Source organism: Ranitomeya imitator, chromosome 6, assembly GCF_032444005.1.
Source record: "Ranitomeya imitator isolate aRanImi1 chromosome 6, aRanImi1.pri, whole genome shotgun sequence".
Classification (NCBI taxonomy): domain Eukaryota; kingdom Metazoa; phylum Chordata; class Amphibia; order Anura; family Dendrobatidae; genus Ranitomeya; species Ranitomeya imitator.
The window spans coordinates 395,949,633-395,969,540 of NC_091287.1; the positions used below are offsets into that span (position 1 = coordinate 395,949,633).

The following is a 19,908-nucleotide window of genomic DNA, read 5'->3' on the forward strand; positions in this document are numbered from 1 at the left end:
GAAAAATGGAAAACGTAAAGAAAGTTTGATCAGGGCCAAATTGCTATAAGACTGGGTCAGAGCATCTTCAAAATGGTAAGTTAAGGTACCTTCACACATAACGATTTCGTTAACGATATCGTTGCAACGTCACGCTTTTTGTGACGTAGCAACGATCCCGCCAACGATCCCGCCAACGATCTCGTTATGTGTGACAGTAACCAACGATCAGGCCCCTGCTGGGAGATCGTTGGTCGTTGGGGAATGATCAGGACCTTTTTTTGGTCGCTGATCACCCGCTGTCATCGCTGGATCGGCGTGTGTGACGCCGATCCAGCGATGTGTTCACTTGTAGCCAGGGTAAATATCGGGTTACTACATAGTAACATAGTAACATAGTTAGTAAGGCCGAAAAAAGACATTTGTCCATCCAGTTCAGCCTATATTCCATCATAATAAATCCCCAGATCTACGTCCTTCTACAGAACCTAATAATTGTATGATACAATATTGTTCTGCTCCAGGAAGACATCCAGGCCTCTCTTGAACCCCTCGACTGAGTTCGCCATCACCACCTCCTCAGGCAAGCAATTCCAGATTCTCACTGCCCTAACAGTAAAGAATCCTCTTCTATGTTGGTGTAAAAACCTTCTCTCCTCCAGACGCAAAGAATGCCCCCTTGTGCCCGTCACCTTCCTTGGTATAAACAGATCCTCAGCGAGATATTTGTATTGTCCCCTTATATACTTATACATGGTTATTACATCGCCCCTCAGTCGTCTTTTTTCTAGACTAAATAATCCTAATTTCGCTAATCTATCTGGGTATTGTAGTTCTCCCATCCCCTTTATTAATTTTGTTGCCCTCCTTTGTACTCTCTCTAGTTCCATTATATCCTTCCTGAGCACCGGTGCCCAAAACTGGACACAGTACTCCATGTGCGGTCTAACTAGGGATTTGTACAGAGGCAGTATAATGCTCTCATCATATGTATCCAGACCTCTTTTAATGCACCCCATGATCCTGTTTGCCTTGGCAGCTGCTGCCTGGCACTGGCTGCTCCAGGTAAGTTTATCATTAACTAGGATCCCCAAGTCCTTCTCCCTGTCAGATTTACCCAGTGGTTTCCCATTCAGTGTGTAATGGTGATATTGATTCCTTCTTCCCATGTGTATAACCTTACATTTATCATTGTTAAACCTCATCTGCCACCTTTCAGCCCAAGTTTCCAACTTATCCAGATCCATCTGTAGCAGAATACTATCTTCTCTTGTATTAACTGCTTTACATAGTTTTGTATCATCTGCAAATATCGATATTTTACTGTGTAAACCTTCTACCAGATCATTAATGAATATGTTGAAGAGAACAGGTCCCAATACTGACCCCTGCGGTACCCCACTGGTCACAGCGACCCAGTTAGAGACTATACCATTTATAACCACCCTCTGCTTTCTATCACTAAGCCAGTTACTAACCCATTTACACACATTTTCCCCCAGACCAAGCATTCTCATTTTGTGTACCAACCTCTTGTGCGGCACGGTATCAAACGCTTTGGAAAAATCGAGATATACCACGTCCAATGACTCAGCGTGGTCCAGCCTATAGCTTACCTCTTCATAAAAACTGATTAGATTGGTTTGACAGGAGCTATTTCTCATAAACCCATGCTGATATGGAGTTAAACAGTTATTCTCATTGAGATAATCCAGAATAACATCCCTCAGAAACCCTTCAAATATTTTACCAACAATAGAGGTTAGACTTACTGGCCTATAATTTCCAGGTTCACTTTTAGAGCCCTTTTTGAATATTGGCACCACATTTGCTATGCGCCAGTCCTGCGGAACAGACCCCGTCACTATAGAGTCCCTAAAAATAAGAAATAATGGTTTATCTATTACATTACTTAGTTCTCTTAGTACTCGTGGGTGTATGCCATCCGGACCCGGAGATTTATCTATTTTGATCTTATTTAGCCGGTTTCGCACCTCTTCTTGGGTTAGATTGGTGACCCTTAATATAGGGTTTTCAGTGTTTCTTGGGATTTCACCTAGCATTTCATTTTCCACCGTGAATACCGTGGAGAAGAAGGTGTTTAATATGTTAGCTTTTTCCTCATCATCTACAACCATTCTTTCCTCACTATTTTTTAAGGGGCCTACATTTTCAGTTTTTATTCTTTTACTATTGATATAGTTGAAGAACAGTTTGGGATTAGTTTTACTCTCCTTAGCAATGTGCTTCTCTGTTTCCTTTTTGGCAGCTTTAATTAGTTTTTTTAGATAAAGTATTTTTCTCCCTATAGTTTTTTAGAGCTTCAATGGTGCTATCCTGCTTTAGTAGTGCAAATGCTTTCTTTTTACTGTGAATTGCCTGTCTTACTTCTTTGTTTAGCCACATTGGGTTTTTCCTATTTCTAGTCCTTTTATTCCCACAAGGTATAAACCGCTTACACTGCCTATTTAGGATGTTCTTAAACATTTCCCATTTATTATCTGTATTCTTATTTCTGAGGATATTGTCCTCATCTCTAAGCTGGTCAAACTTTGCCTTCCTAAAGTTCAGTGTTTTTGTGACCGCAGGGCCGCACTTAGTAACCCGATATTTACCCTGGTTACCATTGTAAAAGTAAAAAAAAAAACAGTACATACTCACATTCCGATGTCTGTCACGTCCCCCGCCGTCAGCTTCCCTGCACTGACTGTCAGCGCTGGCCGTAAAGCAGAGCACAGCGGTGACGTCACCGCTGTGCTCTGCTTTACGGCCGGTGCTGACACAGTCAGTGCGGGAAGCTGACGGCGGGGGACGTGACAGACATCGGAATGTGAGTATGTAGTTTTTTTTTTTTTTTTACTTTTACAATGGTAACCAGGGTAAATATCTGGTTACTAAGTGCAGCCCTGCTGTGTGACAGCTCCCCAGCGACCACACAACGACTTACCAACGATCACGGCCAGGTCGTATCGCTGGTCATGATCATTGGTAAGTCGTTTAGTGTAACGGTACCTTTACATACAGTGTTCCTAGTACACAATGATGAGTTTCTACCAAAAGTGGTTCACTGAAATACAATCAGGGACATAGTCTGCCCGGGTCACTAAAGCACATGGAGAGCAAAAGGCTAGATCGTTAGCCTTCGGATTTCTAAAATTGAAATGGGAAACAAGTCTGATGTATGGGGGCTCCACATTGCAACTTCCTAGATTTAACCCCTTCACGACCAGAGGTGTTTTCGTTTTTGCATTTTTGTTTTTTGTTCCCCTTCTTCCCAGGCATAACTTTTTTATTTTTTGGTCAATATGGCCATATGAGGGCTTGTTTTTTGCAGGACAAGCTATACTTTTGAACAACTCCAAGTGTGGTGAAATTACAAAAAAAGTGCAATTCCACAGTTATTTTTTTACCATGTTCACTACATGCTAAGGGCAGTCTCACATGTTCAGATAATTCCGGTACCGGAAAAATCAGTACCGGAATTATCCGTGTCCGTATGCCGGTGCGTTTCTGTGGCACATCAGTGTGGCACACGTGTGCTGCCCGTGTGCCCACTGGGTACCACACGCACCGTGCAGGAGACAGCGCTAAAGTTTAGAGCTGTCCCCTGCATCTGGTGCTGAAGCCGCGATTCATATCTTCCCTGCAGCAGCGTTTGCTGTAGAGAAGATATGAATAATCGTGTTTAAAATAAAGATCCATGACTCCACCCCCCTCCCACCCCTTGTGCGCCCCCCGCTGTTATTAAAATACTCACCCGGCTCCCTCGCTGGCTGGCGCTGCTTCCTGTCCTGGCCGCACCTTCTACTGTATGAGCGGTCACGTGGGCCGCCCATTACAATCATGAATATGCGGCTCCACCTTCCATAGGGGTGGAGCCGCATATTCATTACTGTAAATGAGCGGCCCCACGTGACCGCTCATACAGTAGAAGGTGCGACGGGTCACCGATGGACGAGATTAATGACACGCTTAGTGAGAGTTAAATGCTGCTGTCAGAAATTGACAGCGGCATTTAACTAGTTAACAGCCGTGGGTGGATCGCGATTCTACCCGTGGCTGTTGCGGGCACATGTAAGGGCTGTTTTCCACTTTTGAGATACATGGCACTTCAGAGCGGAGCGTGCAGCTGCATAGCAACACATGGAGCCACATGCTCTGCTCTGGAGTGCCGGCGCCAGAGCTTCGTTTCCACATGCGAGACACGGACGTGTATCTCTCAAGTGGAAAACAGCCCTTAGCTGTATATATCAGAAAGCTGTGGGCTCAGCATTGTTGCCTACACCAAACAGGGTGAATCACACATCGGCGTACTATTATGCCCGATGTCAGAAAGGGGTTAAAGGATCTCCTGCTAGCCTTTTGATAGACACAGTGGAATATGAAATGCAGTCTTTTACATAGAGATGAGCAAATGCATTTTAGTGGAATTGAATTCTCAAGTTTTACAAACGTGTATATTCCAGAATATTGTTTTTTTTTACTTAATTCTTTCCTCACAAATTCCGAAAATTGGCAAAATCACAGCTGCAATTGCCATGTTGCTAAACTGCAGAGGGCCAGGCAAATGGTTAAAAACAATAATAATACTCACTGGCAACCTGTCTTCTAGACCACCATTTGATCCTCTACATTTTTTTTTATCCTTTATTCCATCGTGTTCATCATCTACGGTCTCTTGACTTCAGGCGGGTTTTCTGGCACAACTAGAACTGATGTTCCTACGCACTATCCGAAAGTCCTTTTCTACATTTATTATGCTCTGGTGTCTAGAGACACCCCAGGCCATAGTAAGGAACACTTAATTGGCTGCAAATAACTTCACTGTTATTCAAATTTCCCTGTAAAATCAACTAGATTTACCGAATTTGAATCCCGATAGATCATTTAACCCTTAAAAGCTCCATGATGGTTAGATCCATCATAGATTTGGTTTGAGTGTGACCATTGGTCATGGACATGGTCAGCCTGCTCTACTAAGGGCAGATGACCGTTGTGCTGCTGATCTGGCATCTGCCTCTAACAGCCACCATCGAAGCTATCGGTGTTTGCTGACTGCCGTTAACCCCTTAAATGCCACTGTCATTACTGACAGCAGAATTTAGCCTGCATAATCCAACTTGGACATCCCTTCCAGGATTCCCTCATCCCCTTACTCACCACAATGTAATCGAGGGAAACTGGTGGGTTGTCATAGCAGCCGATTCCCTGCCAAAGGTCTCATCACCGCTGTGTTGGTACTCAGGATTTTGACAATATACTGCAATACTATAGTATCGCAAGTTCAAGAATAAATAAAAATTAAGTATAAAAAATATAGAAATTTTTCTCCAATTAAAAATGTAGACATTTAAATATACATAATCGGTATTGTCGAGTTTCAAAAGTCAAATACATCAAAATATAAAATTGTACAACCTGTGCAATAAACATTGTAAAGATAAAAGTATTAAAAACATGAAAAGTTTGTGGTCTGTTTCCTCGCTAACAGCTGATGAAGAAACATCAAATGCAAGAGATAATGTAAAATAACTTTTTTTTCCCATTTTTCTAAGTTTTATGAAATGTAGCCCACTTCTTAAGGAAACAAAAACCATATGCATATACAGGGTTCACAAACATTTATATAGAGGATCATTTTTAAAAAGAGTTCCAAGAGAGACACATGACAATGCGATGTTTTGGCGTTCATAGGGTAGACACATGATGCGGTTCAAATGAGAAAAATAATGTGTGTAAATTTATAATATAACACTGGATGCATCCTTCTGTCTGAAGCCTCTATAGACTGCATCTGCGCAGTGTGGATGGAAACATCCAGCGATGACAGGGAGGAGGATGGAGGAGTGTGGCGCCAGAGATCACAGAATACAGATCGCAGAATACATAGGGGCTGACCGCATAACGCGACCCTCAGTGCCATGAGAACATACCACAATCTCCAGCGAGGCAAGAGGAGGAGTGTGGTGTCAAAGTCATCTCCTACACAGCGCAATCTCAAGTGCCATTTTGTTATTTTGTTAAAGACAAATCGTCACACAGTGTCTTCAACAAAATGACGCTGGATATGTGCATGCGCTGACTCTGACGCCATTTTATTTAAATGATGCAGACGATGCGCCGCGCCGGGGGAAAGGTGAGTAGTAGGAGTGGTTTTTTTTTGTATGTATCTATGTGTCTATCTATCTATTGAGCATATAACAGGATGAGGGACCAGGATTGGGGGACCAGGATGGGAGAGCATATACCAGGATTGGGGAGCATATACCAGGATGGGGTGCATATACCAGGATGGGGAGAGCATATACCAGGATGGGGTGCATATACCATGATGGGGAGCATATTCTAGGATGGGGGAGCATATTCCAGGATGGGGAACCAGAATGGGAGAACATATACCAGTATAGGAAAACAGAATGGGGGAGCATATTCCAGGATGGGGGTCCAGGATGGGGCAGCATATTCCAGAAGGGGAGACCAGAATGTGGGAGCATATACCAGGATGGGAAAGCATATTCCAGGAGGGGGAGCATATTCCAGGATGAGGGACCAGGATGGGGGTGCATATTCCAAGATGGGGGAGCATATACTAAAATTAAGGGGCATATTCCAGGATGGCGTACCAGGATGGGGGAGCATATACCAGGATGGAGGAGCATATTCCAGGATGGGGGAGCAGATACCAGGATAGGGGAGCATATAAAAGGTTGGGGGACAGCATATCTGCAGGTTAATAGCGTTATTTCTGATGACAGGATCCTTTTAATTTTGGAGTACAATGCTTCAATGAACTGGCGCAGGACTAATTTTTTAAGACACTGTCTGAAAATTCGCACATACAGTGTCTTCAATAAAATGGCGCTGGATAGCGCAGTATGTGCAAGTGCTAACTCCAGTGCCATTTTCTTAGAGTAATGTACTACAACGTCAGTATAACAGTGTGCATGCACCGCCCTTTGCCATGATCCCTGTGGATGCGCATGTGCACTGCTATGTTGACATTGTAGTACATTTCTTTACTATACTACTGGCGCCGAAGTAAGAGCATGTGCATACCGCGCTATCCAATGCCATTACATTGAAGACACTTTATATGTAAATTCAAAGACACAGTGTCTTTAAAAAAATGGCACCAGAAATGTACCAATAAAAATGCTCGCCACCTGGGCTTAGAACAGGTTCAATAGCTGGTGTACATAAGTAAGAATAAATGAATAAACAGCTAGACATATTATTATTGGAAGACAAAGAACAGCTAAGTAACTGCAAAGCTTTCAGATTAGGCATTGAAAACCTGGTGACAGATTCACTTTAAAAGGAACCTGTCATGTCAAAAAATGCTATTAAACTACCTACATGTATCTAAAACATCTGCAGGATAATGGCGTACTACAGCTGTGTGACAGCCAGGCTACCGGGAGGAGCTGAACTTTATTCCTCCCAGCAGCTTCTGACGGCTTTAAGTCATAGAGATGCGACCACAGTCACCGCTCAGTACATAGTGGGAGGCAGCTGTAACCACGTCCAGGCACTGACTGACAGCCGGCAGAGCACTGATGATACCTTTAATAACTACACAATAGAAAGGCCAATTACTGTGCAGTATATAGGTGATATGGGTGATTTTCTCTCCTCAGCATTTGGTGTAAACACTAATTTGTAAAGTTACGTAATTTATTAAACTATAAATCTTACCTTGTAGTGGCATATATGTTTCATTTAGATCACCATTGAACTTTTTGAACATGATGACAAAAACATCAGCCATAATTTCAAAAACGGACTGTCCAAATTCATATAAACTTTGAAGTAACCCTGGAAAATCCCAGTGTTCAAAATAGTTTGAGATGATGACTTGATCCCTGTCAGGCATTGTAGTTGAGTTGTTGACATTTAACTGATTGAAATCAGAAAAAAAATTATTCTGAAATGATTCATTAAACCCATTATGGTAGTTTCTAAAAAATGCAACGCTTTTATTAAAGAGGGTGCTAATGTCTGTCTTCAGCTGACTGAACATGCTCTTTTTCTTGCTCGGCTGAGCAGCCATGTAGTATTCACTTTTATATTCTTCTTCTGTATTTCCAGAAATAAGACTTATTGATGGGGATTCTTTAAGTAACTGTTGAACAACAAAAATAATAATCTTTATTTTTATATAGCGCTAACATATTCCACAGTTCTTTACAGTTTGCACACTTGATCATCACTGTCCCCCATGGGGCTCACAATCTAAATTCCCTATCAGTATGTTTTTGGAGTGTGGGAAACCGGAGAACCCGGAGGAAACCCATGCAAACGCGGGGAGAACATACAAACTCCTTGCAGATGTGGTCTTTGGTTTGATTTGAACCCAGGACTCCAGCGCTGCAAGGCTGCAGTACTAACCACTGAGGCACCGTACTGCCCTCCAAAGTACAATATATACTCTAATTTTGCTAAATCGTAAAAGGATTATCCCAATAATTTCTTGTACAGATAGATAATAATTGTGCCATGGAGTCCGAAGCAGTACAGAAAAATAGGACTTCGTAGTCTTCTAGTTTCAAATACATTGTAAATTGAGATGATCAGATCAATTCGTGGGACTTTGATAGAGCGTCCAGGTCAGTAGCACCTGGCGGCTAGCTGGGACACCTGCAAATCTCTTACCTGTCCCAAGCGCAGCTTGTAATTAGCCAGGGTTGGCATGATGCCATCTGTACAAGTCAAATGCTGCGTTGCACAAGGTAAGGGATTTTAGGGCGTCCTGTCTAGCCACTGACCTGAATGCTCCACTAGAGTCCCACTCATCTATATTTGTAAACCATTACATCATTACTGCCTATTCCAAGCTTTGTTCTCTAGTGCTATGCTAATGCAGAGGCTCTAGTTTTTCCTGAGAAGCAGAGAAAAAACTATTGGTATTGAGTAGTATTTATTGAAGACAAGATTACTATGCCTTAGTAAAGAAATGAGGATCTGGGATTGGCGAGAAGAATTGAGCATGGCTATCCATTAGCACTCATCTGAGTAGCTGGACTTTAACATTGAACTTAAGGAGGAACCTTATCATGGAAGCAAACGTCATGTCTCTAATAGATGATTTTCAATAGCATGTAATGGACAAATATTCTTTATTACGGTATATTGTTTACAAACTGCAATGAATATAATATATGCTAGTCGGACTGTCATTTTAATTATGCTCATGTAGATGCTAGAGATAAAGGGCCAATGAAGAGGATTATACAGCTCTGGCAAAAATTAAGAGGCCACTGCAAAATGTTCAGTTTGTCTGATTTTTCTCTTTATAGGTATATTTTTGAGTAAAATGTAAATTGTTCTTTTATTCTATAAGCTTCTGACAACATGTCTCCGAATTTCCAAGCAATACATTTTGTATTTTTTTCTGACAAAGAAAAAAGGTCAAAATAAAAAAAACAAACAGTGCTTTCAGACCTCAAATAATGCAAAGAAAACAAGCTCATAATCATTTAGAAACAACAATACTAATGTTTTAACTCAGGAAGAGTTCAGAAATCAATATTTTGTGAAATAACCATGATTTTTAATCACAGCGTCCATGCGTCTTGGCATGCTTTCCACCAGTCTTTCACACTGCTCCTAGCGCAAAAATGTAAGCAGTTCTTCTTTGTTTGATGGCTTGTGACTACCCATCATCCTCTTGATTACATTCCAGAGGTTTTTAATGGGGTTCAGGTCTGGAGATTGTGCTGCCCATGACAGGGTTTTAATGTGGTGGTCTCTTAATTTTTGCCAGTGCTATATTATAATGATCTTACCTTTACAACAAATGTCTGTAATTCCTGATGAGAACAACTGTTGGCGTAGAATTTAATGCAAGACCATTCAAGACAAGATTTACATCCTTCCCACTCAGTATTAAGCGATTGCCTGCATTGTATTTCTGCTTCATTCAGCTTTTCAATAATGTCCTCAAAGAGCCTCACAGCCTCCTGTTATTAATACAGTTTATTATTAGTGATGCAGCTATTATCATTCGTTGCATATTATTGTAAGACAAACAATGGCTAAGTAACTGCAAAGCTCTCATAATTTAGTATTAGGATTTCCCATCAATGTTCAAATGAAAAACAAGCTTGGGCTAAATATTCTGTAGTGATGATTGTTGAGCCGATCTGAAAAGTTTCTGCCATACATACAAAATATATACACAGACACATAATGGGATGCAAAACTCCATCAAGTTCAACCTTTCTATACTTGCAAAAGTCGATCAATAAGCAGGCAATGCTGCTACTTAAATGTCAGACTAAATGTGAGATAAAATGGAAAAAAAAGTCCTTACAGTCTCGAGATGGCAGTAAGATTTTTGGATCTATAACTAGATGGTGGCCCGATCCTAACGCATCGGGTAATCTAGAATATGCATGTCCACATAGTATATTGCCCAGCCACGTAGTATATTGCCCAGCCACGTAGTATATTGCCCAGTTACGTAGTATATTGCCCAGCCACGTAGTATATTGTCCTGTGACGTAGTATATTGTCCTGTGACGTAGTATATTGCCCATCCACATAGTATATTGCCCAGCCACGTAGTATATTGCCCAGCCACATAGTATATTGCCCAGTTACGTAGTATATTGCCCAGCCACGTGGTATATTGCCCAGCGACGTAGTATATTGCCCAGTGACGTAGTATATTGCCCAGCCACGTAGTATATTGCCCAGCCATGTAGTATATTGCCCAGTTACGTAGTATATTGCCCAGTGATGTAGTATATTGCCCAGCTACGTAGCATATTGCCCAGCCACGTAGTATATTGCCCAGCCACGTAGTATATTGCACAGCGACGTAGTATACAGCACAGAGCCACGTAGTATATTTCCCAACTACGTAGTATATTGCCCAGCCACGTATGTCACAGGTTAAAAAATAAAAAAATAAACATATCACCTCACCTTCCGATCCACTGGATCCACTCACCTCACCTTCCATTGGATTTCCATGACAGACAGAGGCTGCAACCAATGAATATCCATGACAGACAGAAAGACAGACAGACAGACAGAAGGACAGAAAGACGGAAGTAACCCTTAGACAATTATATAGTTGATAATACCAGTAAGCCTATATACTGAATAGAGTTATATTAAAGTGTGCAGTGAACTACATTTTTTTTACTACAATTAGGGTTGTTGGATCTTGACATATCCCAGGTAATCTTATGCCAATGAGGCACTGTAATCCTGTGCATCATTATCGGGGACAATCCATTAGCATGTCTTTAAGCAGAAACACTAATGTAAGAGGTTTGACCTACATGAGAATGAAACTTTTTAGCATCCAGTTTCCTCAAAGCATATTTCATGTCGTCCTTGCAAACAACCTCCACAATCCCCATGCCATCCTTGTGCACATCAGCATAGCAGACATCTCTGGTTTCTCTCATATCATCTTTTAGATCCTGCCAACTTCCCTAGGGGGGAAGCTCTGAGATGAGGACTCTGTATTCAGTTCATCAAGAAAGTGATCCGTTCCTCCAGTGGAGACCTCCCTAACCTCCCCCTGGTCTCCTGGTTAACCTATGACACTCCACATGTAAACGACGAGAACCGAACTTGTATCCATGGCTTCCACTCACGACATTTTCCGCCTCCTGCGGATACTGGGAGGTGATGAAGGCGAATGGTGTGGCATCGCCTCCCCATGATTCTTCAGCTCGATCCTCTCATAGCGATAGAACAACTCCTCCAGCTCCTCTCGTACATTATCCAGCAAATTGTCCACAAAAATGCGCCCATTTCCCAAGCACTGACCCCCAGTCCTGGAGAAGACCACTTGGCGGCCTGGTAAATGGTGTTCTGGGGGTACAATATCTGGGATGGTTAGGGTGATGGAAGACCCAATGTTCCAAGGTCCCTGGGCCTTGATATCACTGACCTTGACTGGCTGTAGGTGGCCATGGAGGTTGGCTGGTGTAGGGTGGTCAATCTGCCATATAGTGTGAAAAGAGTATATCACTTCATCCTTTGCTGGTGTATCCCAGGGGGTAGTGCCCCTCAGACCCTGATAGCTCATCTTGCCAGGAATTGACTGGATTTGCCGGCAGATGGGCTCCAGGCATGGGGCCTCGGTCCTGGGAGCAATCCTTGGCAACATATCAAGGAGCTGGCATGTATAACAGCACCGTGGGTGAGGCAAATCACTGGTACTGTTAATAACTCTTTGATCTGGTGGGTTTTCTTCTGGGAAGCGGGAAAATCCTGCTTGAGTGACTGGTGGCCAGTCAAATCTTTGGTTGATGGGTCTTCTGGGATCGGTGGGCATACTGGACCTCCAGCGGGGTTGGTTGGCTGTAAACTCATCAGCCAAATGAGCTGCTTGCTCTGGGGTGTCGGTCTTCTGGTCGGCTACCCACTCTCGAATTTCTGGGGCCCTGTTTTCCATAAGTTGCTCAAGCACGATAACGTTCCGAAAGGCAACAGCAGAGTGGGCAGCCCTACCATCGAGCCAGCAGTTGCAGTGTCACTGGAGTTGACTGCCAAATTCTACATAGGAGACCCCCTGGCAAGACAATGTCCAGAACTTAGCACAATATCTCTCAGGGGTGATGGTATATGCGTGCCAGCAGGGTGTCCCTAATAGTTCCATAGTCCAGGCAGTATTGAGGCCCAAGTGACCGAGAAGCATCCCATGCCCGACCAGTCAAACAAGTCCACAAGTATTTAGCCCAATCAGCTGTGGGCACCTGGTGCATTAGCATTAGGCTGTCGTCACACTAGCAGTATTTGGTCAGTATTTTACATCAGTATTTGTAAGCCAAAACCAGGAGTGGGTGATAAATGCAGAAGTGGTGCATATGTTTCTATTATACTTTTCCTCTATTTGTTCCACTCCTGGTTTTGGCTTACAGATACTGATGTAAAATACTGACCAAATACTGCTAGTGTGACGGCAGCCTTAGAGTCTCAAAATCTTGCAGATGTTTGTCAACCTCTGTTTTGGACTCATGAAACACTGGCACATCTCTGTAGCGAAAATGATTTCCTTGGTGGTGAGACATCATGGAGGTAGGGTCCGGTGTTGGTGGTAGGAGTACTGGAACTCCCAAAACTGATTCAATAACACAAGCCCTCTCCTCACTTGAGTCTCCAGGTCCCAATGCAGTCAACAATTCCTGGATTCGGGCTGCTGGTGACTGGGTATTCAATTCCAGACTACCACTGGATCCTGGATTAGACAAGCAGCTTAATTCTGGGTCCACTTCAGCTGAGTTTTCATCAATGTCCATGATGATCTGGACATCCCAACGGACCAATTCCTTGATCAAATCTGACTGAATGTCGGTGGTTTTGTATTCATTCCTTCAAAGCTGGAACAGTGCCTACAGTTGCTGTTTTTTGTTGCGGCTTTACATCCACTCTGGCCCTCTTCCCAAGGCCGAGTTGGTAGGGTTAGACATGGTGGCATCTGAAACCTACTGTGTATGCCTCATCAATGGTCTGCTGGGTGTATCACTATGCCTCCCTGGTTGTTTAGCCATGGACAGTATCTATGAACACCAGTCCCCTGCAGCTCTCCCAGTTCCGCCGGGCTGAGTAGTATCCCTCTTGCTGCCACCAAGTGTGGAGACTCAGAGGTCAGTGAGTGCTCTCGTCCGCTGGCCCGAATGTCAGTAGAAAGAGTGCATAGGCCAGGGCTCATACCACTGAACACCCGTTCTCTCCCTGTGGGCAGAACCCTACTCAGACAACACAGGATGAGGGTAAATCAGTGTGGCAATAATTTATTGAACTACCAACACACAATAGCGTGCAGAACAGCCCAAGCAAATACCCAAGATAGTGCAAATTACAGAGTTCCAGGGGCGCTAACCCACTGGTGGCACACACAGAGAGGAGGTAACGCCAGGCGTAAGAAGATGACTCCATTGAGTCCATACAAGGCCAGTTGATCAAATGATCACAACCTTGGCTTCTCCAAACATCTTCATGGAGCCAGGCGATCGGTGGGTCCCAGTCCTGGCCTTCTCCAAACTTATCCATGATTCAGCGATGGCCTAATGTGGCAGGTCTGTATTACTTCAGTTGGAGTGATGATGCCATGACTTCTGTAATGTAGACTCTCTGAACACAGGCAGATCCTCCTTGTATAGGTCACAACTTCTCATTCAGTTATTCCACTGCAGGCTTGGAGGAAGGTGGAAGAAGGCCATCCCTCACTGCAGTAGTGTGCAAACAACACACACAGATTGTCCTTCATATTGCAAAACACCAATGGGTCATCGACATATTAACAAACATTCAAACATTGTGCATTTATTTCCCAAAGATTGTAGAGCAATAGTAGGACTGCAATACAATACCTAATCAGCAGCCAGTCAGCAAATGGTAGCCAGTGGACAATAGTTTAGTGACAATAAGGGCCAACAGTCATTTTCACTTGAACTCTAGCCTACTAAAATAATATGTCTAGATAATTCAGATTAAATGCGGTGTCACCACAAGCCATTTCTCTAAAGTGTTCTAGGAGCATTTTTTTTAACACGACAATGCCAGATCACATGTTGCTCGCTGATACTGTGAGTAGCCTGTGTGACCTAAATGTGCTACCATGGCCTGCATCGTCTCCATACTTGTCTCTCATTGAATACATATGGGACATCAATGGTTGGCAATAGTGAATGGAGCTGCCTGCAGCAGAAGTGCATTCTTGCTTGACAGAATATTTTGCTTACATTCATTAATAACCTCATTAACAGCATGCCAATGCGTGTAAGTTTGTATTTCTGCACATGGCATTCATACTCGGAACTGAAAAAATAGAGTTTTTTTTTAATTGCTTCCATTCCATTAGCATCATCATCCTCATCAATGTCAATTGATCAAATGATTTTCATAATTTTACAATTTTTTACTTTTCCTCGGTCTTGCAATTCTCAGTGTTCAACAGTGTATGTTTTTATGTGTCTATGGGCATATATTAATAGAAAAATAAAAGGAGCACTTTTCATGCAAAAACTGGTGCAAAACCCCCCAAGATTATCATCACAACATCTTGTATACAAATCAAAAAATTTGGGGCAGCTTTCCAAAGTCAGATGTTGAGAAAACGGATGTTATGGCATGGTCTGTCTGAAGCCCTTGTACTAATCCTTTAAATCCAAAAACCTAACCATTGCAAATTTGACATTAAGCTAACATCTGTTCTCGACTGTTTGTAGACTTTTTTCAGTATTCACATTGAATGTTTTATTTCCTTTAAAATGTCCTTGTTGACTTTTTGCCTTGACTATTACAAGCCATCAATGTGAAATGCGAGGAAATAATGGCGATATAGATTGTGCACATATTTCCCATTCCTTACATTATACAAGTGAATAAATTGGGGCCACCAGAGAGACACACAGGGGGTCTTGTTTAATTTCTGGCTAATCCCTTTAGTCAACAGTTGTGTGGGAAGCATAAAAGTGAAGTCGATCATCAGGACAGTATGGTTAATGTTATGTTTTATTTAAAACTATATTCCAGTATAAATTTTCTTGTATAACTCTTGTTTACTTTACTCGTCTACACTGGAAAGAATAATCAAACTGTGAGAGCTTAAAGCATTCGACTGTGTTGCCTATTTAAAAAGAATATGCTCCAAGAAATCCATCCTGAAATACTCACAAGCTGCCTGGTAGAAGAACACTTGTGATCATAATGTCAGCTTGTGCATAAACACTCCATTTTCTTTGACATTTACATACAAATAACCTAAACTCTAAATAGGATCATCACTTACTGCATGTAGATAATGTACTGAATGACAAAAAAGTAGATGTTGTTTTTCCTTAAATTAGACGCTTGATAAACAGATTGTCTGAGTGTGTAATTAATTCTAATCTTGTGATCATGCTTCTCATTATGCTCTTAACAATGCAATAAACTGATCCTCTAAAAATAGCAATGATAGGAATATTGAATCGAAATCGCTTTCAAGTCACATTCACATGCAGTGGTTTTTGGCTTTTTGCTTAAATCCACCTTTTTCCTGGCATTTTTTTGGGGGTATAAATGTGGTTTTCTACATTTACTTTATTGATGCAGTTTTTGAAAGCAATATCTGTAATCATAAACTGAAAACTCATGTAAAGAAAGACTAAGACATTTTTATGATTTGAAGCAACTCTTGGCTTTGGCTTTAAATTAATCTGCATATACAGGAGACAGTTCAATAACAGCCTAACTCTTTGAAGAGGCAACACACTTGATGGTTAGAGAGTCTCACTTGAGGAAACTAACTTGGAGGTTTCAGTAAAATGGTAACACTGGCACTTACCCTGAAACTAGCGATCCTCAGCTGCTGGAATCAACCAGGGTAGTGCCCCCCTGTATATCAATATACACCTATTTAACCAATCGATACCGCGCTTGAGGAAGCAAACAGAATAACAGCTAGATCGAATGCTTGGGGACAAATATTCCCAAGAGGCCCCCACGTGGATTCCTAGTGACAAGTAAACAATCTACCAACAAAAACCTTAGACTAGCCACACGGTATGTATGGATTTGACTCAGGTGCCGATCTCCCTCAGCTTACCTCTATCAGATGGATGTAGCTGAATGTGGGACCATGCTGAGTATCCGTTCACCTGCCCGGTAAGTGCACCCGGGGCTGCGGCACCGTGCGTGTCATATGGCAGAGTGCAGTATACAGTGGGGCAAAAAAGTATTTAGTCAGTCAGCAATAGTGCAAGTTCCACCACTTAAAAAGATGAGAGGCGTCTGTAATTTACATCATAGGTAGACCTCAACTATGGGAGACAAACTGAGAAAAAAAAATCCAGAAAATCACATTGTCTGTTTTTTTAACATTTTATTTGCATATTATGGTGGAAAATAAGTATTTGGTCAGAAACAAACAATCAAGATTTCTGGCTCTCACAGACCTGTAACTTCTTCTTTAAGAGTCTCCTCTTTCCTCCACTCATTACCTGTAGTAATGGCACCTGTTTAAACTTGTTATCAGTATAAAAAGACACCTGTGCACACCCTCAAACAGTCTGACTCCAAACTCCACTATGGTGAAGACCAAAGAGCTGTCAAAGGACGCCAGAAACAAAATTGTAGCCCTGCACCAGGCTGGGAAGACTGAATCTGCAATAGCCAACCAGCTTGGAGTGAAGAAATCAACAGTGGGAGCAATAATTAGAAAATGGAAGACATACAAGACCACTGATAATCTCCCTCGATCTGGGGCTCCACGCAAAATCCCACCCCGTGGGGTCAGAATGATCACAAGAACGGTGAGCTAAAATCCCAGAACCACGCGGGGGGACCTAGTGAATGAACTGCAGAGAGCTGGGACCAATGTAACAAGGCCTACCATAAGTAACACACTACGCCACCATGGACTCAGATCCTGCAGTGCCAGACGTGTCCCACTGCTTAAGCCAGCACATGTCTGGGCCCGTCTGAAGTTTGCTAGAGAGCATTTGGATGATCCAGAGGAGTTTTGGGAGAATGTCCTATGGTCTGATGAAACCAAACTGGAACTGTTTGGTAGAAACACAACTTGTCGTGTTTGGAGGAAAAAGAATACTGAGTTGCATCCATCAAACACCATACCTACTGTAAAGCATGGTGGTGGAAACATCATGCTTTGGGGCTGTTTCTCTGCAAAGGGGCCAGGACGACTGATCCGGGTACATGAAAGAATGAATGGGGCCATGTATCGTGAGATTTTGAGTGCAAACCTCCTTCCATCAGCAAGGGCATTGAAGATGAAACGTGGCTGGGTCTTTCAACATGACAATGATCCAAAGCACACCGCCAGGGCAACGAAGGAGTGGCTTCGTAAGAAGCATTTCAAGGTCCTGGAGTGGCCTAGCCAGTCTCCAGATCTCAACCCTATAGAAAACCTTTGGAGGGAGTTGAAAGTCTGTGTTGCCAAGCGAAAAGCCAAAAACATCACTGCTCTAGAGGAGATCTGCATGGAGGAATGGGCCAACATACCAACAACAGTGCGTGGCAACCTTGTGAAGACTTACAGAAAACGTTTGACCTCTGTCATTGCCAACAAAGGATATATTACAAAGTATTGAGATGAAATTTTGTTTCTGACCAAATACTTATTTTCCACCATAATATGCAAATAAAATGTTAAAAAAACAGACAATGTGATTTTCTGGATTTTTTTTTCTCAGTTTGTCTCCCATAGTTGAGGTCTACCTATGATGTAAATTACAGACGCCTCTCATCTTTTTAAGTGGTGGAACTTGCACTATTGGTGACTGACTAAATACTTTTTTGCCTCACTGTAAGTCCAGGGAAGCTCCGGCCGGTAGCGTTCCCTGGATACCGCATGGAGCAAAAAGATGGCCGATAAGCTCCTCCTACAAGTGACGTCACCTACAGTATGGATCGCTGTGGTGCTCAAAAAGGGGAGAGGAAACAACCAACGCGTTTTGAAGAGCAGCGCGCTTCTTCCTCAGGGTTACCGCTCCCCTGGCTCACCCTATCTTATATTGTAACTAACCATCTATACGCACCGCCCCCAAATTAACCCCAGGTTTCCAAGCACGTGTCAAGACATCCACATCAATTACCTATGTATTTACAACAGCGCCCGAATTTGCTTTGAAGTAGAATACGTATGTTTTAGCTTGTTTTGATGGGGCAGACGCATGCATTTCGTGGTGTGCTGAATTAATATATAAATAAATGAATAAATGTGTATATGTGTATATTAAAACCATAATTTTATTTGGGAATACGAAATATATAAAATATGTATTAAAAATATTAAAGATAAAATAAAATAAAACACATATTAAAAATGTCACCTAACATCATTTAGAAGACTCACAGTAATATCTGAGAAATGGATGTATTATGATAAAAGTTGTTTCCTTTATTTTTCTTGGGCATCCTTTGAATAATACTCCACAAAATCTATTTTACAAAGACACAATAAGATCTATGGAATAAATACATATATAAAATACCTGTATCTTATAATTGTCTTTTTATATATAAACTGTGCCTCGATAAAGGCTCTACAAGAAATCACCCTAAAAAGACTCCTAGAGAGGGACTACTGGAGAGAGAATATTTCTTTCTGCCTGAAACTTGCGTTGTTTGTCCTGTATGGTTTTCCTTTTAGTTTGGCCACCTATGTTTAGGCAGGGTAGCCTACATCAAAATGCAAATAGTTCCACTTCATGATTCAAGCCCTTTGGGGCCAGGCTGTCCAGGGTAAATATCCATTGCGTTTCTGCCCTGGACATGCTTTTAATGTAATCGCCACCCCTAGGGTTTTGGTGGACCCGTTGGATGCCACTGAAGAATATTCCCTTGGTTGATTTATTATGTTTCATTAGAAAATGCCGTGACAGGGGGTGTTCTGCATGGCCTTTCTGGATATTTTTCAGATGCTCCTTTAAGGGAACCTGTCACCCCGAAAATCGCGGGTGAGGTAAGCCCACCGGCATCAGGGGCTTATCTGCAGCATTCTGTAATGCTGTAGATAAGCCCCCGATGTTACCTGAAAAAGGAGAAAAAAGACGTTATATTATACTCACCCAGGGGCGGTCCCGCTGCTGGTCAGGTCGGATGGGTGTCTCTGGTCCGCTGTGGCGCCTCCCATCTTCATTACAAGACGTCCTCTTCTGATCTTCAGCCACGGCTCCGGCGCAGGCGTACTTTGCTCTGCCCTCTTGAGGGCAGAGGATAGTACTGCAGTGCGCAGGCGCCAGAAAGGTCAGAGGCCTGGCGCCTGTGCACTGCAGTACTTTGTCTGCCCTCAACAGGGCAGAGCAAAGTACGCCTGCGCCGGAGCCGTGGCTGAAGATCAGAAGAGGACGTCTTGTAATGAAGATGGGAGGCGCCGCAGCGGACCGGAGACACCCAGCGGGACCGCCCCTGGGTGAGTATAATCTAACGTCTTTTTCTCCTTTTTCAGGTAACATCGGG

General features: G+C 42.7%; 1 protein-coding gene across 1 annotated transcript in view; it reads right to left on the reverse strand.

Annotated features, from left to right (window-relative positions):
* The window catches only part of CLUL1 (clusterin like 1), a 72,087-nt gene that overhangs the window by 16,731 nt on the left and 35,448 nt on the right, over positions 1-19,908 (reverse strand). The window contains exons 4-5 of the mRNA XM_069728954.1: positions 9,765-9,938; positions 7,675-8,101 (exon numbers count right to left, since the gene is read on the reverse strand). Of these exons, the coding sequence (XP_069585055.1) occupies positions 7,675-8,101; positions 9,765-9,938 (601 nt within the window). The remainder of the gene's footprint in view (positions 1-7,674; positions 8,102-9,764; positions 9,939-19,908) is intronic.